Here is a 25,143-nt window from a genome sequence, read left to right as displayed (position 1 = left end):
ACATTGTACATTGATTAGATCACCTACACCATCTCTCGTCTGGACCTCTCTCTGCCCCACTTAAAAGCGACTGCAAGAGATTTCATCACTATCTCATCTATGTATACGAAGCCTATCAGTCCTGTTCCTTCACCTTCATCTCCTCCATCCCCCCTTCCCCCCCACAGGTACCCCTCCCCCCACACCGTACCCATATTTCAGTCCTGTCTTTCATTATTACTTCCTGAGTCAATGTTCAAAGGGTTTCTCGATGTGTCCCCATTGTGAGTCTACTTTACTTTGGACAGTTCAACCCCTCTCCCCACCCCGATTATTCAATAGCTTTCAGTGCATGTCGCTATGCGCTCTACCTGTACACATGTTACGTATTTTGATTTTTTTTTATTGTTTTATTATTCATATGTGCATACAAGGCTTGGGTCATTTCTCCCCCCTGCCCCCACCCCCTCCCTTACCACCCACTCCGCCCCCTCCCTCTCACCCCCACCCCCCAACACCCAGCAGGAACATATTTTGATATTGTTGACACTCTATCATTCTCTAATGAGCATTTTTGACTAGAAAGAACTGTTGATTTTAATATTGTGTTTCTTCTGCTTTTCAAGTTTTAAATTTTCAATTAATTTTTGAATCAATAATACATGCACATTCTACAAAATTCACAAAGGACAAAGGACACACAGGACAAAGAATGTCCTTCCCTGACCTCTGTCACACAGTTCCTTTACCAGAGGAAAGCAGCATTCCCAGTTTCTCAGTTATCCCTATAACTAGGAACATTTAATCATGTACCTCTCACACAGTGACAGCATTTCCTCCATTATTCTGCCCCTTTTTGTTTTCCCTTGTAGCACACAAACATTACACAAGGGTACCCAGAGAGATGGCTTGTTTTTATATCTACGTAGTAAGTGCCTGCCTAGCAAGTGCAAGGCCCTGAGTTCAAATCCCAGTAGCCCCCCTCCAAAGAAATAAAAATTTTAAAAATTGTTGTGAATTGATTATAGATATGCTATAAACACAATTACTTTAAACGGTCTGGGCTCTGGGGCCCTGGGCAGACTTGTCAGAGTGGCAGACAATTCACCTGACAGGCTGAAGCAGCAGTTCTCAAAGTGTGGGCTGTAGTCTCCCTGCCGGAACCCACACATCACTTGTCTTTCTCATCCTCATTTACTCCTGAGTGGTGTTGGAATTTTCCAAAAGTCACATGTGTGATAAAGTTATGGCTCTAAAGTCCAACAGAACCTGTGCCTTCAGATTCACGTGTTTTCAAATGTTCTCAGTTTGGATCAGTGGTGTCAGAGCTGGGGTGGCCGACTCAAAGGGACAGGGCACTTTGGGAGCAGGGATGACTCCATCTCTTGATTATGGTGATAGTTATATGGCTGTATGCACTTGCCAAAACTCCCAGCTTTACACTAAAAATGGGTGATTTTTACTGTGTAAATTATACCTCAATAAAAGGCAAAATTATTTCTCAATGTTAGTTTCTAACAGAATAGTTAGATATAATCCACACAAACAAAAGCTCTCAATGATGTTTAAGCATACCAAGGAATCCTGAGACCAAAACCTCTGAGAACCACTGAAGCAGTTGTGATTTCTTAGTCTACACTTGGGAAAATGACTAAAAGGGAAGACAGAATCTCTTCAGCACGCAAGCTCTGTAAACTGTGCTGTCAATGTGGCAGCCACTGGCCACCTGCGGCCACCAAGCACGTGAAAAGTGGGTAATCAGGGGCTGGCCGTGTGGCTCAGTGGTAAGGTGTGTGCTTCGCAGGTGGGAAGCCATGAGTTCCACTGCCAGCACCGAAAAAACAAAGCAAAACAAAACGTGACTAGTCCAAACTAGCCACAAGATGTACTTAACAACCTCCCCCAAAATGATAAATTATCTCAATTATTCTTTATGTAGAAATGACACTGTTTTGGATATGTAGGGGCAAAGTAAAATACAGTTAAAATTAATCTCATCTTTTGCTTTTTACTTTAATGTGGCTGATTACATTTTTTTTTTTTAATGACCAGTATGGTTCCTGTTTCTGTTCCTATTGGACAGGACTGTTTTGGAGACCCCAGACTTGACTGCCAGTCCCCATTCCACCTTTCACACTTACTGGTTCCCTACATTTCTTGGGTTTCCTGGAATGTAAACTGTGGCGTGACTATTAAATATGAATAATGTCACGGTACTCAGCCATATGTGCTAAGCTTGGTGACTGTGACTGAACGCTCATTAAAACACCTTCCTCTGCAACCCATTTGCGTCCTGTTGATAATCGAAGCAGAACCCCGACTTTCGGGCGGGGACCCCACACACTCACTGAAAAGTGACCCAGAGTCCCTCCTGAAAATGGACTATCCGAGTTTGTGAGTGGAGCCTAGGCAAAATCTGAAAATCAAGGGGTCCAGGGCTGCTAGGCCTCCCTTAGCAACTGACGTCAGCGCTTGTTGCTAAGGGGAGAAAGGAAAAATAGAGACGTGGTCCGTCGGTTATTGCTCTCCGATGGCAGCAACTTCCGGTGCTCCCGGGAGCCTGTCCCTAGGCCTACCTTCCCCCGAGGAGGTTGAGTTGTGGCTGTGGGTTCCGCCGCCTCGGGCGCCTTCGGAGCCCTCCGTCCGGCTGCGGCGGAGGCGGCGGGGGCGGCGGCTGGCCTCCCACGCGGCGGCGATGCTGAGCTGTCGCGCCCAGGCGGCTATGACCGCGGCTGACAGGGCCATCCAGCGTTTCCTGCGGACCGGGACGGCGGTCAGGTGAGCTGCGGGAGGCGGGGCGGCCGGCCGGAGACGCCTGGGCCTGTGGCGGCCTTTTCACACCCTGGTCAGGGTCGCCAGCGCCCGAGTGGACACTCCCGAGGTTCTGTGACCTGAGGGGTTGGAGGCCCTGACTTGGCAGGGATGGCGGGCCAGACCCGTTCTGCGACCACCCAGATCCTGTCACTGCTGTTCGAGCCCCGCCATTGCCTCTCCATCCTGTCGTTGTCCCCGGACTTCGAGGGCCCCCTAGTCTTGTGCAGGCCCCGGATTCTGTCAGCGCGCCCCGAGTTTTCTCTGTGCCTCCCAAGCCTGCAAGATCCCCGATCCTTCTGGGCCACCAGTCATATCCGTTCCTGGACTACCCAGGGTCCCCAGTCCTGCCTTGGTTTTCACACTCTTATAAGTGCCCCAGGATGCAGACCCCCTCATTTTGTCAGTATCCCTGCTCCTGTCCTCCCACTTCTCTAGGGATCCCCACTTGTGTCTGGGTCCTGAATGTTATTACCCTTATCCATACGGGTCCCTAAGCCTGTTAAAGTCCCTTAGTCTATTCAGGTTGCCCAGTCCTGTTAAAGCTAAAGGCCCCTCATTCCTGCTAGGACCCCCAATCCTGTCACAGCCCGCATTTCTCTCTTACACTCCCAAGTGCCCCAGGCTTAGGGCTGACCCTAAATGACTGAGACCTGTTGCTCAGCTTGACTTCCTCTGGAACTGGAGCAGGTCAAAAGAGCTTATTATCCAGGGCTGGAAGCCTTCAATGGCTAGCCTGTCCGTGCCCTGATTCCAGGGTTAGGAAGTGGACCTTGAGCAGGCCTTGCCTGTGGCCCCACAGCTGACCTGAGAGCAGAGCTGGGAGGAGAAGACAGATCTCTTTAACTCCCAGGCCTCACCCTTCTCCTCCTCCTGTCCTTTTGCAGAGGAATGGAGTTTCCAAATCAATCCCTTACCCCTTGGATTTTTGCTCAATGCCCTGTTAAGGACCGGAACAAATCCTGTCTCCTGTCCCTTCAAGCCTTTGTCCTTCATTTTCCCTCATGAACTTTGTGTTTTAAGCACAGACTTGGGAAATGGGTAGGCATGGATTCAGAGCCACATTCCTTCATCATGACCAATTTTGCCATGTCTCCCAGTTCCCTCCGTTTAAAAAATGGGTGATAATAGAACTTCCCTCCATGGAGTTGAGTTTGTTTTCTGTTGTTGTTTGTTTTGTTTTTTGTATGTTGATTTCTTGAAACAGCGTTTTACTATTTTCTCAGACTGGCCTTGAACTCACTAGGTAGCCCAGATTGTCCTAACACTTACAGTCCTCCTGTCTCCATCTCCCAAACGCTGGGATTATAGAAGTGCTCCATCTTGACTGGTTTGTGGAGTTCTGAGGATGGGCTAAAATGACCACAGTGCCAGGCATGGAGTATGCATCCTTAAGTTTAGGGTTAAATTAGATTTTAAAGCCCTGGCCAAGGCCTTTACTTCTTCAGTGATAGTCCTTTTTTTTTTTTTTTTTTTTTTGTGAGTGTATTGTATAAAAGCACAGTGACGCACTAAGAAATTTCAAGAATGCCCGAGGTTATAATACCTACAATTATAGTAGCTAACACTTATTAAGCTCTTACAATGTACCCTGTATATTAGTGCTTATTTACTTCTTGCAACAACCCTACGAGTTGGGTCTCATGAGGGTCCCTTTGTGTAGATGAGGAGGCTGAGGCTTACAGGGTAAAATGATGCCCTAGCAATTAGCGAAGCTAGAATCAACCCAGAGTAATGTGATTCCACTTTTTTTCTTTCCTTTTGTTACTGGGGATCAAACCCAGGGCCTCACATGTGCTAGACAAGTGCTCTACCACTGAGCTACAACCCGAGCACCAAATTCCACCAAGTTCTGTGCACATTCTATTGACTCTGTCTTGAAAGAATACAGAATTACTTGAAATTCATTTATAAGCTGTGACACTAGAAAAATGCTGATTGTATAGGACAGTCACTATTGTCACTAGTGACTACATTGAGTTAATGTTTACTGAGCTGAGAGCAAAACAGTGTTGACAGGAACCAAATATTGGGATAGGAACTGATGTAACACATATGCAAGTATGTACCACACATAGATACACAGACATACGTGGTTTGCCTTATTTCCTAGAAATGTGTAACTTTGTATAAAAATAGTGTTTTAAACTACTGGTGCAAATTCTTCATTTGTAATAAAAGAATGACTTCAGTGTTCAGGTCAAGCCTAAAATGAAGAGATCTTTAATTTTATAAATATTGAGAAGGTCTTTTATTATCTGTTTAATATTCTAAGAAGAAATCTATTTCTGTATGTTTGGTCCAGTATCCAGTGATTGAGTAAACGTTGAGACTCTCTGGTGTGCTGGGTGTGATCCAGACACTTGGGGTGTGTCAGTGAGTAAAACAAAGCTCTCTTAAGCCCTCTCAGAGGAAAACAGGACAGTGAAGGGCAGGGACTTTTCATTTCAGTTGTGGGAGACAGGCAACAGTCACATGAATTTTGTGTGGAAAGGTGGTAAGTGCAGTGGTGAAAAGAAAAATTGTAATTGGTTAAGGGAACCAGGAGTACAAGTTCCAGTAGTGTTCAGTGTAGGCCTCTTTGAGAAGTGAAGGGAGGAGAAGCAGATGAGGGAGTGAACCAAGTAGTAATCTAGGGGAAGAGCATTCCCGGTAGAGGGCACAGCAGTGCAAAGGCTCTGGGTTTGGAGCAGTGGCTGGTGTGATGGCCAGTGTGTCAGCGGAGCAAGAGGCAGAGTGGGAAGAAAGCTCCTGCTATTCCTTTGGGTGAGACAGGGCTTGTAGAGGGTTGTGTTTTCTCTTAGGTTTTAAATCCTAATGCTTAAACATCTTGACTTTTCAGACATAATCCTGTTGTTGTATATTACTTTCAAGTTAAGTGCTTGGTAGGTTATTTTGACAAAATGTTACTCTGCTTACCTATGTTCATTTATCCACGAGTCCTGTTTGTGGTGAGGGAGAGCTGTGTATGTATTTTCTTTTTTAGATATAAAGTCATGAAGAACTGGGGAGTTATCAGTGGAATTGCTGCTGCTCTTGCAGCAGGAATATATGTTATTTGGGGTCCCATCACAGAAAGAAAGAAGCGCAGAAAAGGTAAGGGGGCCACTGCATCATGGTCTGTGGACTTGATGGGTCATGTTTTGTTCTCCTGCATCTTTAAAATGAGGACTTCAGCTTCTGAAATAGTACTTTTACATTGACTTCTACCCTGTAGTAAGATTTTATCCCAGCACCTCTTCAGACTTGGGTTTAAGGCATGCATTATAATGATGAGTTTCAAGTGACTTTAATGTTTTAAGTGTTCTCACTAATATGACAATTGTCTTTTCAGTAGTACAACTGACTAATTATGTCATGCATTTGTGGTTTCTCTGACCAGCTGCTAGTAACCAGTAAAAGTCTCAAGTTAGTTTCTTCACTAATAAAAAAAATTCTTTCCTTATTTCATAAATGTTCCCTTTTGTAAATGTTACTTTACTTAACATTAAAATTTAATGAAAGAAAGATAGAAAGAAGAATTGGATGGGCATAGAAATTTTGATCACTGTTAAATCTAGGGATCGTTATAATTGGGTTCATTGTGCATTCTCATGCATGCTTGAAGACGTTCATATTAAAAATATTTTCAGCAGAATAGAGAATTGTATCAGGTTATGTTGATCTCTTTGCAGAAAGACTGATCAGAATTGGTGGAGTGATGTCTTTTTCAGTGATTGTTATAAGAACAAAATCATTGTTCTGGGGCAGCAACAACAGAGCAATTGTCTCCTGTTCTGAGAAACATTGCTTTCTTACTAAAGAAGAGACAGCGTGCAAGAAAACGAGGGAGAAAAAATAGAGAGGAGATGACTACTAAGTGTTTCTAACATTTAGTTAATGAGCCAAGCTGTGCCAGATACAAAGATGATGCATGGCAGGGACTTGTCCTCCTGTCGTTTCCTAGGACCAGGCCTGGGCACAGATAGAATGCCTGGTCCCCAGTCTCTATAGATCAGAACTTATGCAGATTTGGATTCCAAATTTAAGGTCACAGTGCAGAAACTCTAGGTCCCAAATAAAAGAGAAAAGAAAGTTGGTCCAAGATGATGAGCTATTCTCTTCTTCCCCCACTTTTTTTTAGGACTTGTACCTGGCCTTGTCAATTTAGGGAACACCTGCTTCATGAACTCACTGCTGCAGGGTTTGTCTGCCTGCCCTGCATTCATCAAGTGGCTGGAAGAGTTCACCACCCAGTACACAAGGGACCACAAGGAGCCCCCTCCACACCAGTACTTGTCCTTGACACTGTTGCACCTCCTGAAAGGTACTAGTGGGGACTTAGAGAGGACTGTGTGCATTTTCAAATAAGTCCAGATAGCAGGCACAGAAAGGGTTAATCACCTGATTATTAGAAAAAGATTATATAGGTTTTCTTTTTTTTTTTTTTTTTTTGGTAGCACTGGGGTTTGAACTCAGGGCCTCATGCTTGCTAGGCAGGTGCTCTACTACCACTTGAGCCACACCCCCAGCCCCATATAGGTCATTGTGGAAAAACACTGAGACCAATAGAAAAAGGTGGAACCATTTATTATAAAAAATTATCAGTTTAAATAACTTTTAAGTAAGGGGGGGAACTGCCACTGCCACACAGACATTTTAGTTATAAGAAGTATTTTGATTTCAAAACCAAATGTCTTAGCCTAGGAAATAAGGTAATTCACAAAAAGAATTAATAGGATTGCTGACAGCACTTCAGTATTCAATTTGACCATCATCAAACAAATATAAATCAAATAGTAGTACCTTTTCTTTTTCTTAATTTTTCTTTTCTGTTTGGACTGGAGTTTTAACTCATGGCTTCACACTTGCAAAGCAGGTGCTCTACTGATTGAGCCACACCTTCAGTCTGTTCTGATTATTTTAGAAATGGGGTCTCACAAACTATTTGCATGGACTGGCCTTGAATTGTGATCCTTTGATCTCAGCCTCCCAAGTAGCTACAATCACAGGCTTGAGCTCTCTGTACCTCTTTTCTTAGAATAACAAATTCACAGACCTGGCCAGCTATTGGACATCCACCTCCACCTGCTGCAGGTGTGGGTGGAGTTCAGTGCAACCTTTCTGAAGTGATTTGGAACTGTACAGTGAAAGTCTGCAAAACATTCAGTACCATTTGGCCTAGTCATCCATTAAGGAGTCTGGAACGGTGGGGCACCAACCCTCAACTTGGAGAGTCATAATATAATACTGGTTTGGTAAAAATTTATAATTGATCCAGTCTTTTTGTTTTTTGTTTTTTGTTTTTTTTTTTTTTGAGGTAGGGTCTTTTAAAGTAGTCTAATCTGGCCTAGAACTCTCAATTTTCCTGCCTCGTCCTCCCAAGGACAGGGATTACAGATGTGTACCACCACATGTGACTCCAACTTCATTTTTAAACCAAATTTATTTGACTTTAGAGAGCTTTTCTCCTCCCATAACATTGAACATGGAGTTTAGCCCCATTTACTGAAAAACAAAAAAGTAAAAACCATTAAGCTCAGTATTGCTTTATTGAGGTAATTTTCCATGGGAATCTCTGTTCAACACAGATGTTTATGAAACAGTTCTACTGTTCCATCTAAGAGGTGATTTGAGCACCTCCCTATATTAGTTAAAAAAAAAAGGCAAGAATGTTGATGTCTAACATAGAATGATAAAGTAATCAATGATATATAATCATGTAGAATCATTTTTATGAGGTTTTTTTTTTTTTTAATTTGTGAAAGGCCATGGCCTATAATATTAAGTTTAGAAGACCAGGATCCTTGACTTCATCAAAGTAAGAACTGCAGAAAAAGGCCAGTGTTATCAGTGGCCATTTTGTTGTTATATAGATATTAGCAGTTATTGATAATTTTAGAAAAAAGTTAAAAATAAGCTATACTTCTGCCTTTATCAGTAGCATATGATACTTTCCTAGTCAGAAAAACAGTTGGACTTAAAAAATACACAAGCTCGACATGGTGGTTCCCACCTGTAATCCCAGCCCTCAGGAGGCTGAGGCAGGAGGAGCTCGAGTTCAAGGTCAGCTTGGGCTACATAGCCAGACCCATCTTGCTGTGTAAGAAGAACCTGTCTCAAAAGGAAAAAATATATCAAAAATAAAAACAACTAGCTTGGGTTGGACTGGAGGTGGCGTGGTTCAAGTGGTAGAATGCCTGCCTAGCAAGCACAAGGCCCTGAGTTCAACCCCAGTTAAGCAAAAAAAAAAAAAAAAAAAAGTAATACCATCCAGCTAAGTATTGCTTTATTGAGGTAATTTTCCATGTTGATCTCAGTTCAACACAGATGTTTATGAAATGGTTCTACTGTTCCATCTAAGAGGTGATTTAGGAGTATTTCCTTTACTACACTGTTTCAAAATACACACTTTTACAAATTCTGTAAGAAGCTGAAACATGAGATGTCATGGCCCAGGCCTTGAAGCTGTCCTGCCCATGACCTCAGCATACCCTCACTGCCACACGTGAGACCCATTGTCAGGGACCAAAGCCATTCTTGGTCACAGGAGGTTAGAAGATAGACTCCCTTCTCTGCTCTGCTTCTCAGCATCTCTTACTTGGTTTTTCTATGAGTAGTTTTTAATAATACAAGTAATGCATGAATCAATTCTCTTTGTAAAAAGTTAAAGCAATACAAATAAAGCTAGAGTCCTGCCAGGTACCCGTGGCTCACACCTGTAATCCCAGCTACTCAGGAGGCAGAGATCAGGAGAATCGAGGTTTGAGGCCATCTGGGCAAGTAGTTTAGAGACCCTATCTTGAAAGAAAACATCACAAAAAAGAGCTGATGGAATGGCTCAAGGTGTAAGCCCTGAGTTCAAGCCATAGTACCACAAAAAAAAAAAATGAAAAAAAAGCTAGAGTTGCCCCAATACTGCTCCCCTCCTTCCTTCCCAAAAGGATATGTAAGTGTGTTCTTCCAGACCATTATTGGTGGTTTTCATGACCATTTCAGTACATTTTGCCTCATTCACTTTGTATCTTTTTGTGAGGTTAGTGGCCTTACACATTTTGTCTTCTATGAGTTGCTTCCTTTGCTTAATTTTTAAATTGTAGTAAAATGTCCATGACATAAACATACTGTTTGAGTTCATACTGTTTTTGAGTTCAGTGGTAGTACGTACAGTGCAACAGTCGCCACCATCCATTTCCAAACTCTTCGTCACCTTGCATTGAAGCTCTGCACCCATTACGCAGTGTTTCCCATCCTCCCCTCCCCTCTCCCTGCCCCTGGTGGCCAGCACTGTGCCTTTCTGTCTCTGTAGATGTGACCTTACCTCGTCGAGTCATGAGGTACTGCGTGTGGCTCATGTAAGTGGGATCCTGCAACATGTGTGTGGCGCATCCCTGAGGTTCATCCAGTGATCGCATGTATCACAGTTCCATTCCTTTTTAACGCTAAGTAGTATTTCATTGTGTGTATATGGTACATTTTGTCTGTCCATCCATGAGTCAGTGGACATCTGGGTTGTTTCCATCTTACGGCTATTATGAATAATGCCGCTGGGAACATTGGTGTGCAAATATTTATCTGAGTCCCTGCCTTCAGTTATTCTCTGTATATAGCCAGAAGTGGAATCAAATGATAGTTGTGTTGGGGACCACCATGCTTGTTTGACAGAGGTGGCACCATTTCATTCCCCATCCGTAATGCACCAGAGACCTAGCTTCTCCACATCCTTGCCAGTACGTGTTGTCTTCCTGATGCTGTGAGGTGTGTCTCTTCATTTTAATTTACATTTCCCTGGTGACAGGTGGCATGAGTGTCTCTTCATTTGCTTATTAGCCATTTGTTTTATCTTTTCTAGAGAAAAGTCTGTCCAAGTCCTTTGCCTATTTTTGAATTGTGTTATTTAGGGAGTTTTATTGTTGAGTTGCAGTTCTTTATACATGCTGAATATTAACCCCTTATCAGATAGATATTCACTTTTATAGCTGCATAGAGTCCATAATTTCAAGACATCCCACATTTATTTAGCTTTTTGTTTCTAGCTCTTCATCATTATAACCGGGCTGCAGTGAACGTCCTTCTCCATGGCCCCATGATGTCCATAAATGTGTGTTTCTTTTTTATTTGTATTTTTTTTCTTTTTTGATGTACTGGGGTTTGAACTCAGGACCCCCACACTTGCAAGTAGGTGCTCTACTGCTAGAGTCACACTCCCCCCAGACCTTTTTGCTTCGGTTATTTTGGGGATGGGTCTAACATTTATGCTGGGACTGACCTGGACCACAGTCCTCCATTTATACTTCCCTCGAGATTGGAGCGACAGGCACATGCCACCACACCCAGCTTTATTGGTTGAGATGGGGGTCTCAACTTTTTGCCCAAGCTGGCCTCCAACCTTGGTCCTTCCAATCCCTGCCTCCCGAGTAGCTAGGATTTCGGGCATGAGCCACTGTGCCCACCTAAGCATGTGTTTCTTTTGGTAAATCCTGGAAAAGTCAAATTCCTGGGTGTGGGATATGAAACTTAGCAGACATTGCCAAATTGTCCCCATGGCCTTTTAGACAAAATCAGGCTAAAGGAGACCTTGACATTTTCCTTGGGAGAGAAAAAGTTAACAGGAGGGCTGCCCAGAGGTTGCGGGAGGAAGAAGGAAGGTACAATTTCTTTCGCAATTCTTCCTTTATTCTAAAGGGTAAAGGGCTGGCCCCAGGGTGTGCACCCTGAGAGGCTGAGCCTAGGGCCTTGTCACCACCAGCTGCCCTTCATATTGACCACTCAGGGTCATCAGCCACACCCAGACACTGGTGAGTGGGGATAGATTGGGGATGGGGGCATTAGTGTTCAGACCTTTCAGTGTCAGAGTCTGAGCTCTGCAAAGCAAAGAGAAGGAAACAGGTGGGGCTGCTTTAACCGGGAAGTCATTGAGATTCCAGACACCACTGAGATGGCAGACCCCTACTTCTTCATCTCCCACACTAGCAGTACTGGTCCAGTGTACCATCTTATGGGGAGCGGTGTCAGCGCCCTGTGACCTGCAGGCCAAAACTAGCCCCAGCCTCACTTTTACCAATAAAGCTTTATTGGAACACAGCCATATTCATTTGTTCAGGTGTTGCTTGTGGTTGCTTTTGTGCTATAGCCACAGAGCTGTGTAGTTGGGCAGAGAACACACAGCTCTTTATAGAAAAAGTACCAACATTTGATGTAGATGAAATCATAAATTCATAAGCCAATCAAATTCTTTTTTGTTATTTATTTATTTTTATTTAGAGACAAACTATTTGCTATGTTGCCCAGGCTGGCCCTGAACTCCTGGCTCAAGCAATCCTCCCAAGTCCCTAGTAGCTGCGACTGCAGGTGCATACCACCGTGCTGACCAAACTTTTTCGGCTTTATTCTTCTTTTGATTAAAAAGTAAAGCAATCAGAAGACTCCTTCAGCTTCCTGACTCTGTGCTGTGTTGCTTAGAAACTGGAATGCTAACAAGTACAGGTAGCCGTGGGAGGGCTCATGGACAGGAGTGGCACTGAACTGTGCATGGGATGACTAAAGTGTGTTTGAGGGTCATTGACCTAAAGAATTGTGACTTAAAATCATACTCAACATGAACTTGCAACAATACACTTATACTGCTGATTGTAATTTGAAGATCATTTAAATGCTCCAGCTTCATGAAAAATTAGATTCGCTCAACAAACATTCAGTGCCTACTAGCATATGAAGTATTGTGGAAAGTTACAAAGGAAGATGAACAAGATCTAATTCCACAGTGAATTTTACAGTCCTCTGATTTTTTTTTTTTTAATTTTTTTGTGGTACTGGGGCTTGAACTCAGGGAATACCCCTTGAGCTCCTCCACCAGCCCTTTTTGGTGATGGGTTTTTTCAAGATAGGGTCTTCCAAACTATTTGCCCAGGCTGGCTTTGAACCACGATCCTCCTGATCTCTGCCTCCTGAGTAGCTAGGATTATAGGCATGAGCCATGGGTGCCAAGCTCAGTCCTTAGATTTTAACTAGCTTGATATGGTGTACTTTGCAGGCATTCTGGTTAGCTGTTATGCTGGTGAACTTAGTAATTGTCTTGCCTTTTTTATATCCAGCTTTGTCCTGCCAAGAAGTCACTGAGGATGAAGTCTTAGATGCGAGCTGCTTGCTGGATGTCTTAAGAATGTACAGATGGCAGATCTCTTCCTTTGAAGAACAGGTGAGCACAGCAGGCAGTAGGTTGAACTCCGACAATCCTTTCCCATAGTGACTGGGGGCCGGACCTGCATTGCCTAGCCTGTGATGTTTTTTTGCATTTGTGCAGTGCTAGGGATTGAGTCTAGAGCTTTGAACATGCTAGCCAAGTGTTCTATCAGGGAACTATAGCCCTGGATTTTTCTGTGACATTTTAGACAACGGTAGTGCTCTGGGACCAGATACCAACTCTCTTCCTGCCCTCATGATGAGAGAGATCAGATAGCTTTGTGTTATCCAGTGGATGGAAGGTTAGCAAGATGGGGCATATACAGACAGTTCCCAAAGAGGTAAAATCTTTTCATTTCTCAAGTGACTTTGCACTTCACTGGCTGATTCAGAAGCCTGGGTCCTTTAAAGAGGCAGGACATGTCACTCTAGAGCCTGGAGGTTCAGGTGAGACCTTTTTCTGGCTCACACCCTTGTTTCTTAAAAGACCAGTTTTCTTTTTTTTTGGGGGGGGGTACCTTTTCCTTTTATTTATTTATTTATTTTTTCATTTTTCTTTTATTATTCATATGTGCATACAAGGCTTGGGTCATTTCTCCCCCCTGCCCCCACCCCCTCCCTTACCACCCACTCCACTCCCTCCCTCTCCCCCCCACCCCCTCAATACCCAGCAGAAACTATTTTGCCCTTATCTCTAATTTTGTTGTAGAGAGAGTATAAGCAATAATAGGAAGGAACAAGGGTTTTTGCTGGTTGAGATAAGGATAGCTATACAGGGCATTGACTCACATTGATTTCCTGTGCGTGGGTGTTACCTTCTAGGTTAATTCTTTTTGATCTAACCTTTTCTCTAGTACCTGTTCCCCTTTTCCTATTGGCCTCAGTTGCTTTAAGGTATCTGCTTTAGTTTCTCTGCGTTAAGGGCAACAAATGCTAGCTAGTTTTTTAGGTGTCTTACCTATCCTCACCCCTCCCTCGTGTGCTCTCGCTTTTATCATGTGATCAAAGTCCAATCCCCTTGTTGTGTTTGCCCTTGATCTAATGTCCACATATGAGGGAGAACATACAATTTTTGGTTTTTTGAGCCAGGCTAACCTCACTCAGAATGATGTTCTCCAATTCCAGGTTGGCTGGAATCAGAGGTTGGCTTAGAATCTTCAGTAGATGTTCTGTGCAACTCCAAGGCTGTTTTGCAGCCACCTTCACCTCCCTTTTCATGCAATCATTACAACTTGGTCACCCTCCTCCACCCCAGACCACACTTACCAGCAGTGAGTCTAAGGTGGAGGCCAGCAGAGAGAGACCTAGGGATGAAACACTTTAACTTCGCTATCGTGTTAAAGTGTGCTTCCCAGCCTTCTTTCCTGGGTGGCCCCATTCTGCTTTGTGTGGGCTGCTTCTGCCGCCATTGTCCAAACACTAGACCTGGGAAAGGGGAGGTAGCCTTTTGGATCTTCCCAACTGTGGAACTGGAGTAAGAAGCTTTTTTTTTTTTTGCAGTACTGGGGCTTGAACTCAGGGCCTACACCTTGAGTCCCTCCACCAGCCCTTTTTGGCAGTGGGTTTTTTTTTAAGATAGGGTCTTTCAAACTATTTGCCTGGGCTGGCTTCGAACCTTGATCCTCCTGATCTCTGTCTCCTGAGTAGCTAGGATTACAGGTGTGAGTCACCAGTGCCGGGCCAGTTGGTCAAATTTTTTTTTTTTTTTTTTTTGGTGGTACTGGGGATTGAACTCAGGCTTTTGAGCTTGCTGGGTAGTCACTCTACACCTAAGCCTCCAGCCCCCACATTTTAAAAAACATGAAAAGGAAGAGAGGAGGGCTTTCTAGTACCCCTTAGTTTCAAAGACTAGCTCTTATTTCTGCTCTTTAGTCCAAAGCTATGTGTTCCTTTTTAAACACAAAGTTGATGATACCTTTACTTTCTTAAAATGTGTCTTGATTGGTGGAGTGGCTCAAGTGGTACAACACCTGCCTAACAAACTTAGCAAGTGTGAGGCTCTGAGTTCAAGCCCTAGTACTGCAAAAAAATAAATAAATAAAAATAAAAAAAGAAGTTAAAATGCATCTTAATTTGTATATTGAAATGTTTTTCTACTTAGAAAGTATTTTTTTAATCTTCTGGTGACTGGAATTATTTAGCTGCCTTTTACAAGTCTCTCAGTTGAGAGAATGTCTTTGAGAGAAGTCCCTAAGGACAGATAACTTTTGTAAGTCTCACCCCTCCCCCACAGACCCGCTTGAGTCTGCATTCCTCCGTGAAGTGTCTACAGCTCCTCAGCCCACTGCCATCACTGGGCCAGGTGGTGTGGTGGCTTGTGCACATGTCTGACTGTTGGTCTCCTGCTCTTTGCAAGAAGGCATCCACAGCTTCTGTCATGGGCCTTGTGTACATCTGCAGCACTCCTGATCTAGTCAGCCCACTGCCCACTGTCACTGACCATCAGCCCATTTTCTGTGTCTGCAGCAAGAGCTAGTGGACACACCTTCTTTACATGAATTACCTTATTTAATCTTCCCCACAACTCTGTAAGGAGTGTGATTATTATGCCCATGTTACAGATGGGCACATTGAGGCTCCAAGGAATGAAGTGCTTTGCCCCTTCAGAGACATAGCCTGGATTTGAGACTCTGATGTTGAAGCACACACTCTCAAGTACTCTTCCTTTCTTTGAGGCTGGGTAGCTGCATGACTGACCGACTGACAGGATAGGATGTAGCTCTGACTGTGTCCTTGTCCTTTCTCAGATTATTTCCAGGCCAGGCCCAATGCCTTATTTCTGAAGGCTTCTTGAGTGTACGAAAAGAGCATATTCTCCTCCCAGGGCTTCGCTGGGCTTGAGCTGTTGGCTAATGCCTGGGCTGCCATGTTTGCCTCTGGACTATGAGTCCCTAGGAGCAGGAACCTTGCATTTCTTATCTCTGCCTCTCTGCCACCCTCCTAAGTGAAGGTTATAGCCCAGCAGGGGATTTACTTATATATGCAAAAAATACTCCTCAAGTGCATACTGCGACAAGGCCTATTGAGCACAGAGAGGTTGTAGCAGTCAGAGTGACTTTCTGGGTTCCCACCTTTCATAGAGTTTGGACTCTTGGTAGGAGGTGGGGCTGCAGATAATAAACAGGTAGTTTCAAGATGTGCTGTCAAGAAATAAACAGGGTGTTGTTTTTTTTTGTTGTTGTTTTGGTTTGGTGGCACTGGTGTTTGAACTCAAGGCCTCACACTTGCTAGGCAGGCACTCTACCACTTAAGCCACTCCACCAGCCCTAAACAGGCTGTTGTGACAAAGCATGAGGTGGGAGGCTCATGGTTGGGGACAGGGTATGGGGAGAAAAGCCACAGTGGAAGCTGCTTTAGACAGGGCAGGCTTTTCTGGAGAATTGAGTTTTCAGCTGAGATTTGAAGGATGACCAGGAGAGAGGCTGATGGAGACCTGAGTGCAGAGTTTTCCAGATGGAGGAGTAAGCCAGAGCAGAGACCTGGATCTGGGAGAGGGCAGGAGACATGGGTAGGGTGGTAGCTATGGTTGGGAGGGAGCAGCTTGTGCAGGACCTGGGCAACAGGGTCATTCTGTGATTAGAGGGGTGGGCACAGAGGGCTTGGAGTAGTGCACTGGCTTGATCCAACTTCTGTGGAAAAAGGAAGGTCTGTGAGAGCAAGAATGAGAGCTGGGGAAAGGTGGGAGACTGCTGTGCTTCCTGGTCCAGGGTGGCTTGGTGCCCACTGGCTTGAGGCAGGGAATGGAGAAGCCTCAGGAAGTTAGGGCACATTTGGAAGCAGAGCCTCAGGTTTGCTGTGGACCTGTAGGGTGACAGTGAAGTGGGCAGGCATCTTTGGGTAGCTGGTAAGGGAGAGCTCCTGAGAAGGAGCTATTTCAGAGAGGTCTGAAGGATGGGAAGGAGTAGCCAGATGAAGATGAGGGTATGGTCCAAAAGAGGAATAAGATTAGTGTGCTCCAGGACTACAGAAGAGGCCAGAGCTGCAGCTCATCAAGGAGGGGGAGTTCTAGGAGGTGTGTCTGGCTTTCAGTTAGGGGCTTTGGAAAGCATTACAGGTAGGTCAGGAGGGTGGCTTTCCACTGGCAGTGAAAGCCACCAGGAAGCTGGAGGCAGAAGATCAAAGTCATCTGCCTTTTAAAAGATCGTCAGAAAGCTGGGGATGTAGCTCAGTGGTGGAGCTCTTGGCTAGCATGCATGAGGCCTTGGGCTCATCTCCAGTACTGCCAAAACAAAACAAGAATAAATAAAAAGCAAAAGATCATTGATCACAGCTAGCCTTTAGGTGAAGATAAGTGTATCTTCACCAGTTTAAAAGATCACCATTTGAGGCCTCAGGGTCAGAGCCCTGACAGCTGGGAGGGAGCAGGGAGAGCAGTGAGGCGTGGCTTTGGCTTTTTGGGAGTGTCTCCTGCCCTGTGATCTAGCAATGCCACTTCTCAGTGCATACCAAGAAGTTGAGTGCAGGGATTCACATGAGTGTTTGTCCACTCGTAGCAGGACTTATAAGTAGAAGCAACCCATGTGTCCACTGATGGTGAATAGATGAGGAAAAAAGTGTGTGTGGGGGGGGTACTTCCAGGAATAGAACCAGGGCCTTGTGTGCATTCCCCTAAGCTATACCCTCAGTCCAAACAAAACATTTACACAATGCAATATTGTTCAGCCTTAAAAAGGAAAGAGATTCTGATATATGCTACAACCTTGATAAACCTTGAGGATATTATGCTCTGTGAAATAAGCCAGTCACAAAAGGATAAATACTGTGATTCCACTTATGTGAGGTACCTTGGATTGTCACATTTCTGAAGACAGGAACTAGAATGGTGGTTGCTAGGGTCTGGAGAATTAGTGTTTAAAGGGTATGGAGTTTCCGTTTAGGAAGAGGAAGGATTTAGAGATGCAGGTGGTGATGGCAGCACAACAGTATAATGTACCTAATGCCACTAAGGCATATACTTAGAAAAGGCCAAGGGCTGCAGATGTGGCTCAAGCAGTAGAGCACCTGCCAGCAAGCACAAGGCCCTGAGTCCAAACCCCAGTGCCACCAAAAAAAAATACAGTAAAGATGTTAAATTTGATGTTAGGTGTCTTTTACCACAATTTTTAAGAAAATGCTCCTTTGGAGTTGGATGGAGTAGAGGAACAGAGGTGAGAGCTATCTCAGTAAAGCTGATGCAGGCTCAGAGGCTGCTGGCCTGCAGGTAGCCAACCTACTTGCTTTCCTTCTCCATCCTCTTGGGTCTCTGAGTTGAGTATGAGAGTCCACATTTGTGAAAACATCTAGGATGTAATAGTTTTCATTCAATGAGCAGAACCCTGAGAAGGTAGAATGCAAATTCTGCCTCCATTAACTGTCAGGGTCTGCCTGATGGTTCACATGGGAGGGCGGTTCTGATCCTGCGCTTGCCTCATCAGGCCTCTGAAGAATGCTTTGCCCTTTGACAGGATGCTCACGAGTTATTCCATGTCATTACCTCATCACTGGAAGATGAGCGAGACCGTCAGCCGAGGGTCACACATTTGTTTGATGTGCATTCCTTGGAGGTAAACCATTAATATTTTCAGTATAACCAGTTCGTGCAAGTTTAGTAAGTATAGGAAGTACAAATACAATCTTTGTGTGACCTTAAATACAAATGTATGATTCAATAAAAAAATCAGGAATGGGGGTGTGGCTCAAGTAGTAGAGCAGCTGCCTAGCAAGCTTGGGGCCTTGAGTTCAAACTTATTACCTTAAAAAAAATCCAGGGGCTGGGATGTAGTTCGGTGGCACAGCGCTTGCCTAGCATGCGTGAGGCCCTGGGTTCGATCCCAGCACCAAAAAAAAAGACAAAAAAAAAATCCAGAGTGAGAACGAGGCTGTCTTAAATGACCTACTTTTCAGTTGCTGCCTTTGGCTGGGAATGTCAGGCTCTTTACCATGATTCATTACTGCACTTTGTGTTGGCTTTGAGAAGAAAGAATGTATTAGGGAGTTGATAGAAGTTAACTATTAAAGGGGAAAATATTCCAGACAGAGAAAATATGTTTTGATTATATTTGATGAAGGAATACACCAGAGATGATAATTAAGGCTACTTTTTTAGAAACATGGGCTTTGTTCAAAGTTGATTTTGTATAGTGTAGTCAGCCCAGAAACTTTTGGGGTGGTGAGGGTAGTGAAAGGGATTACAGTGGGGTTTTCAGTCTTGTTTCTCTTTTTTTTTTCTTTCCCTATAGAAACAGTCAGAAATAACTCCCAAAGAAATAACCTGCTGCACAAGAGGTAGTCTTTTTCCATTCAAATGTAACACATAAGTTGTGTACTTTTTTAGATATGTCAATAATTTGTTTTAAAAAGTTTTTTTTTTTTCTGGTGACATTCAATCTAGCTTGATCTGTGATGTACTTGCAAAGGAACTTGTGTTTTGGAAACAGCTTTTAGTGCATGTCTTCATGTTTCCTTACACCCCTGGCCTGCTCAGGTTCATCTGGACAGACTCACTTATACTATAAACAAAGGCTTTCTTTTTCCTCCTTGAATTGCAGATCCTGGGAAGAACTCAGGAAACTGAATCTTCAGCATTTGGCCAACTTTTATTGCAAATTATTTTAGTTCTCCCTAGATAGAAATCCTTATTTTCTTAAAACTTAAAAAATTAATAAAATTGACACATCAATTCCTTTGGGTAATAGTAGCAATAGAAATAAATATTTTTAGAGCCCATACTGTGTGCCAGGTATTGCAGTTTCTCATCTAGGTCTCTCAACACCTCTATGAGGTTGAGGACAATGGGATAATTATTAACCCCATTTCCAGCAAAGGAGACTTACAGGGACTAAATGACTTCCCAGGTCATGCAGCTAAAAAGAAGAGAGCCAAGACTGAGCCTAGGGCCACCTTGACTCCACAGCAAGTGTTTCTCCATAGTGTTTACTCTGTTAACTCCTATCCTAACCAGAGAATATTCCAGTTCTTCAGAACCTGCTCATCTTTACGGAGTGCACCCTGGTGGGAGCCTTCTTTTGATCTCTCTAACATTTTAAGCAGTTGTTTGTAAGAAGATGTCATTAAATGCAGATCCTTTTTAAATTTGGCTGTTCCCATTGTACCAAAGTCCTTTGTAAAGTCCTGTAGAAGTGGCCTGAGAGAGAGGGTGTCTGCCTGGTGGAGGTCAGCGAAGAAAGCTCTTTAATGTACTTTTCAAGGACATCTTTTCTAAGGAAAGAGCTTCTACTCTAAAAAAGGAGGGTGAACTTTGAGGTTGGTGCCAAAAGGCTAAATATGGCATCCTAAAAGACATTTTGCATTCTAGGGTCTCCTCACCCCTTGTCCCTTCACTGGAAGTCTCAGCATCCTTTTCATGGAAGACTTACTAGTAACATGGTCTGCAAACACTGTGAACACCAGGTAAGTGCACACCAACCCTTGTTATTTCTGTGAGGCTTTCTCCAGTTGGGACTCAGGAAAGGACCTTGAGAGTGGGGCTGACCTCAGTGAATGGTGTCTGTGATTGTTGGCTCTGCACACCTTGCAGACTGACTGCCCACCTTGGTCAGTACCACCTGTCATTTAATCCTTAGAGGTACCTTCTCCACCAGGAGCATCAGACTTGCTGTGGATTGCAGGATTTTGAGTCTAATATTGAGTTTATGCTTACAGTGGGCACAACAGATTCTAGAACTGGGGTGTTTGAGGTTTTAATTTTTTTTCTTTTTTTTTAAGTGCTGGAATTCAGGTGTGTACCACCACACCCTACTGCAATAATTTTATTGTGGAAAATTTTCAGTATAATACAAAGATAGAGAATTTCACAGCGGTCACCTCAATCAATTTTAGGACATTTTTGCTACCACAGCCCCCAAGAGAAACCCTACCACAGCCCCCAAGAGAAACCCTGTGTCCATTTGTAGTGTCTTCCATTCTCTATCCCCCATGCCCCTGGCAACCACTAATCTACCTCTGTCTTGATGGACCTGCTCATTCTGGACATTCCCTAGAAATGGAATCACCTGTGTATTCTTTTGTGTCTGGCTGCTGTAACTCAGCATAATAGTTTCAGCTGAGGTTCTTTCATGTCAAAGTGTACTTCATTCCTGTTTGTAACTGATTCAGTACTGTACTGCAGGGACATACCACAGTTTGCTTATTTGCTCTTCAGTTGATAGGCATTTGGATTGTTTCCATTTTGGGGCTGTTATATACAATGTTTTTTTTTTCCCTTCATTTTAATTAGGATATATGCATTGTATGGGGGGATTCATTGCAACAATTCTGAATAGGTTTACATTGTACATTGTTTAGTTTGCCCCCACCATCTCCTCTCCTCATCACCCTCCTTCCCTACTTAAAGCAATTGCAGGAGGTTTCATTATTCTTTTTTGTATATGTATATGAAGTCCGTCAACCATATACCCTCACCTTAATCTCCTTTGTTCACCTTCCCCCCCTTCCTCAAGTATAACCAAACGCTGTGCCTATTTCACAGTCCTGTCTTTCATTATTAATTCCTAAGTCAATGTTCAAAGGGGTTTCTCCATGTATACCCACTGTGAGTAGACTTGACTTTGGTCAGTTCCCCTCCTCTGTTATGCTCCCTTACCCCTTCTCTCTCACAGCAGCTTTCAATACATATCCTATATCGTCGACCTGCACAGATGTTAAGTATTTCGATATTGCTGATGCTCTGTCATTCTCTTTTTCCTTTCCCTCCTCCACCGAGTTCCATAGAGCAGTTCCACTGTTACAGACACATTCTACATATTCATTTGTATATTATTATTTTTGTTTTTGTGTACATGTTTATCTTTTGGATCTTTTGTGTACAGATTTTTATGTGGACATGTATTTTTATTTCAGTCAGGTAAATATGTGGGAGTAGAATTGCTCCCTCGTGTGGTAACTGTAGGTTTAACCTCTTGGAGAACTGCCAGACTGCTTCCCAAAGTGGCTACCCCACTTTCCCTTCCCATCAGCAGGCGGGAGAGGTCTGGCTTCTCCACTGCCTCACCAGCACTTGTACTACTGATTTTTTGGTTCCAGCCACCCTTGTGGTTATGAAGTGGTGTCTCAGTGTAGGTTCTTTCTTTACCACTCTACGGAATAGTGGACAAATAAAAATTGCATGTACTTAAGATATACAAAGTAATGGTTTGATATGTGTATACATTGTGAAATTATTACCACAACCAAGCCAGTTAACACATCCATTTCCCTGTGTGTGCCGTTAGAACACTTAAGATCTGCTCATAGGAAATTCTAAGTAGAAACTACTGTAGTCACCATGCTATGTCCTGGATCATCTTGTAACTGAAGGTTGGTGCCAGTATCTCTCCATCCCTCCCCATGCCTCATAATCCCCATTCTTCCTTTTCCTTCTGTAGGTCAACTTTTCTAGGTCCACATTTAAGTGAGATCATGTGCTATATATCTTTCTGTTTCTGCATTATTTCATTTAGCATGTAATATACTCCAGGTTCTTTAGCTATTATAAATGGCTGGAGTTCCTTCTTTTTATGGCTGGATAATATTCCTCTGTGTGTGTACCACATTTTCTTTTTCTGTTTATTTGTTAAAGGATACTGAACATGTTTCCTTATCTTGGCTATTATACATAGTGCTGCAGTGAACATGGGGGTACAGCTGTCTTTATGAGGGAAGGAATTTATTTCCTTTGGGTAGGTAACCCAGAGAAGGGATTGCTGGGTTATATGGTAGTTCTGTTTTGTTTTTTTTTTTAAACTTTTTTTCAGGACAAGGGTTTGAACTCAGGGCTTTGTTCTTGCTAGATGGTGCTTTACCACTTGAGCCATACCTCCAGCCTGAAATGATCATATTTTATTCCTTTTATTTTTTTGTGGTATTGGGATTTAAACTCAGGGCCTACACCCTGAGCCACTCCACCAGCCACCCCCCCTTTTTTTGTGATGGGTTTTCTTGAGATAGGGTCTTGAAAACTATTTGCTTGGGATGGTTTCAATCCACAATCCTCCTGATCTCTGCCTCCTGAGTAGCTAGGATTACAGGCATGAGCCACCAGCACCTGGCATATTTTATCCTTTTATCCCATTAATGTGCTGAATTAACATTTTTCTTGGTATTAAAGCAGCTTTGCATTTCTGGGATAAAAACCTATTTGTGATATATTATTCTTGTTACACATTACTGGACTCGATTTGCTAGTATTTTCTGAAGGATACTAGTCTCTGTGTTCAGGAGGAATACTGGTCTTACTGTGTTCTCCTCCTGCAAAGTCTTTGATAAGTTTTGCCGTACGGAGTATACCAGCATCATAAAAAGTCAGCTAGAAAATGTTCCCCTTCTGTTTCCTGAAAGATCTCATTTAATATTGGTATTATTTCTTCCTTAAATATAATCTCAAGAATTTGTTTCTTTCTGTAGTTCTTTCTTTTTTTTTTTCTGAATAAACTTTAGTATTAGATCTAAGCACAGGTATCACGATGAGTTGTTGTCATGGCAAAATGTCTCTCTTCAGCTTTGGTTCATCTACTTGAATGATTCAAATCTATTCGAATGATTTTGTTTTCATCTACTAGTGTTTCTTTCCTATATTTCTTTCTTTTCTCTTATTTTTGACCTATCTTTATATTTAAGGTATGACTTTTATAGACAGCATATAATTGGGTCTTGATTTTTTTTTATCCAGTTTGACAATCTGCCTCTTAATTTGAGTGTTTAGTCCATTTACATTTAATGTGAATATTTATATGATTGGATTTAGGTCTATCATTTTACCATTTGTTTACTGTTTGTTTTCTATTATTTTTAAATTTTTAAATTTTTAAAAATTTTACCTGTCCTCCTTTACTGGTTTCTTTTGGATTAAATGAATGCTTTTTTAGTATTCTGTCATAATTCCTTTGTTGGACTTTTAGCTTTTTGTGTGTATGTGTCTGTGTATGTGGTTATATCATGCAACTTGGCTACATCACAGTCTATTTGAAGTTACTATTATACTCCTTCATGTAGAGTACTGGAATAGTATAAAAGTATAACTGTTACCCACCCTTTGCTATTTTTGTGATATACATTACATCTGTATACATTATAAACCCCACAATACTGTCAATACTGTATTATAATCTGCTTTAACTATTTTGTTGCCAGGCAACAAAAAAAACCAGTGACTGATGCCTGTAATCCTCGCTACTTGGGAGGCAGAGATCGGGAGGATGGTGGTTCAAACCCAGGCTTGGCAAATAGTTCTCAAGACCCTATCTTGAAAATACCCAATACTAAAAGGGCTGGCAGAATGGCTCAAGCAGTAGAGTGCCTGCCTAGCAAGTGTAAGGCCCTGAGTTCAAACCCCAGTACCTCAAAAAGAAAAAAGTTTTATTTATAATAGGGGTCTCACTATGTCGGCCAGGCTGGGCTCAAGTAATTCTCCTGTGCCTGCCTCCCAAGTAGCTGGGCATACAGGAGTGCTCCACTGCACTCAATGCTAGTTATGTGTATTTTTAGGAAATTAAAATAAAAAATACTTTACATTTACCATTTTTGGTGTTCTTCAGTCTTTCCTGTAGGTCTAAGTTTGTTTGTTACACTTTCCTTCCAGCCTAAAGGCTCCCTTTTTATATGTCCTGTGTCCTGATCACCAGCAGATGCAGGTGTATGGCATTTCTAGAAGAATGCTTTTGCTTTGCCCTACCTTTTAAAGAACAATTTTGCTATATATAGAGTTTGGGATTGGCAGTGTTGCCATTCTTTGGTTTTGGGTTTTTTTATTTTATTTTTTATTTGTTTATTTATTTTTTATTTCCTTTATTCAGATGTGCATACAATGTTTGAGTCATTTCTCCCCCCTTTCCCCTGCCACCTCCCTTTCCCTGGTTATGGTTTATTTTAAATTCGTCATTCTAAAGACTTTGTTTTGTTTTCTTCTGGCCCCCTTTTTTTTTTCAAAGTTAGTGTCAGTCATATTGTTCTCTGTAAAGTATTATTTTTTTTAAATTTGCTTACAATATTATTTTCCTTGTTTTTGTCCATCCTGTGTAGATATGGTTTTCTTAGTGTGTGTCCTGCTTGGAGTTTACTGGGTTTCTTAAATCTGTATGTTCATGTTTTTCCCCTAATTTGGAAGTTTTACAACCATTATTTTTTCAAAAAAGATTTAACACCCATTCTCCACTTGACGTTGCTCCACGATCACTGATGCTTTGTTATTTCTCACGAGTGTTGCCCTGTGCTTTTCCA

General features: G+C 42.8%; 1 protein-coding gene across 3 annotated transcripts in view; it reads left to right on the top strand.

Annotated features, from left to right (window-relative positions):
• Nucleotides 1-2,559: 2,559 nt before the first annotated feature.
• Usp30 (ubiquitin specific peptidase 30) overlaps nucleotides 2,560-25,143 on the top strand; it is a 30,820-nt gene continuing 8,236 nt past the window's right edge. For 2 of the 3 annotated variants that reach the window (XM_074061162.1, XM_020169968.2), the window contains exons 1-7: nucleotides 2,560-2,757; nucleotides 5,777-5,886; nucleotides 6,914-7,096; nucleotides 12,864-12,967; nucleotides 18,396-18,494; nucleotides 19,170-19,215; nucleotides 20,246-20,340. In XM_074061162.1, the coding sequence (XP_073917263.1) occupies nucleotides 2,675-2,757; nucleotides 5,777-5,886; nucleotides 6,914-7,096; nucleotides 12,864-12,967; nucleotides 18,396-18,494; nucleotides 19,170-19,215; nucleotides 20,246-20,340 (720 nt within the window). In that variant the 5' untranslated portion in view covers nucleotides 2,560-2,674. Of the gene's footprint in view, nucleotides 2,758-4,995; nucleotides 5,557-5,776; nucleotides 5,887-6,913; nucleotides 7,097-12,863; nucleotides 12,968-18,395; nucleotides 18,495-19,169; nucleotides 19,216-20,245; nucleotides 20,341-25,143 lie in introns of those variants that run through there. The other variant, XM_074061161.1, reaches the window with a different exon arrangement.

The sequence above is a fragment of the Castor canadensis genome, chromosome 18 (assembly GCF_047511655.1).
Source record: "Castor canadensis chromosome 18, mCasCan1.hap1v2, whole genome shotgun sequence".
In the NCBI taxonomy this organism is placed as follows: Eukaryota; Metazoa; Chordata; class Mammalia; order Rodentia; family Castoridae; genus Castor; species Castor canadensis.
The sequence above is the reverse complement of the archived record's forward strand: the minus strand, read 5'-3'. Positions and strand labels throughout refer to the sequence as shown.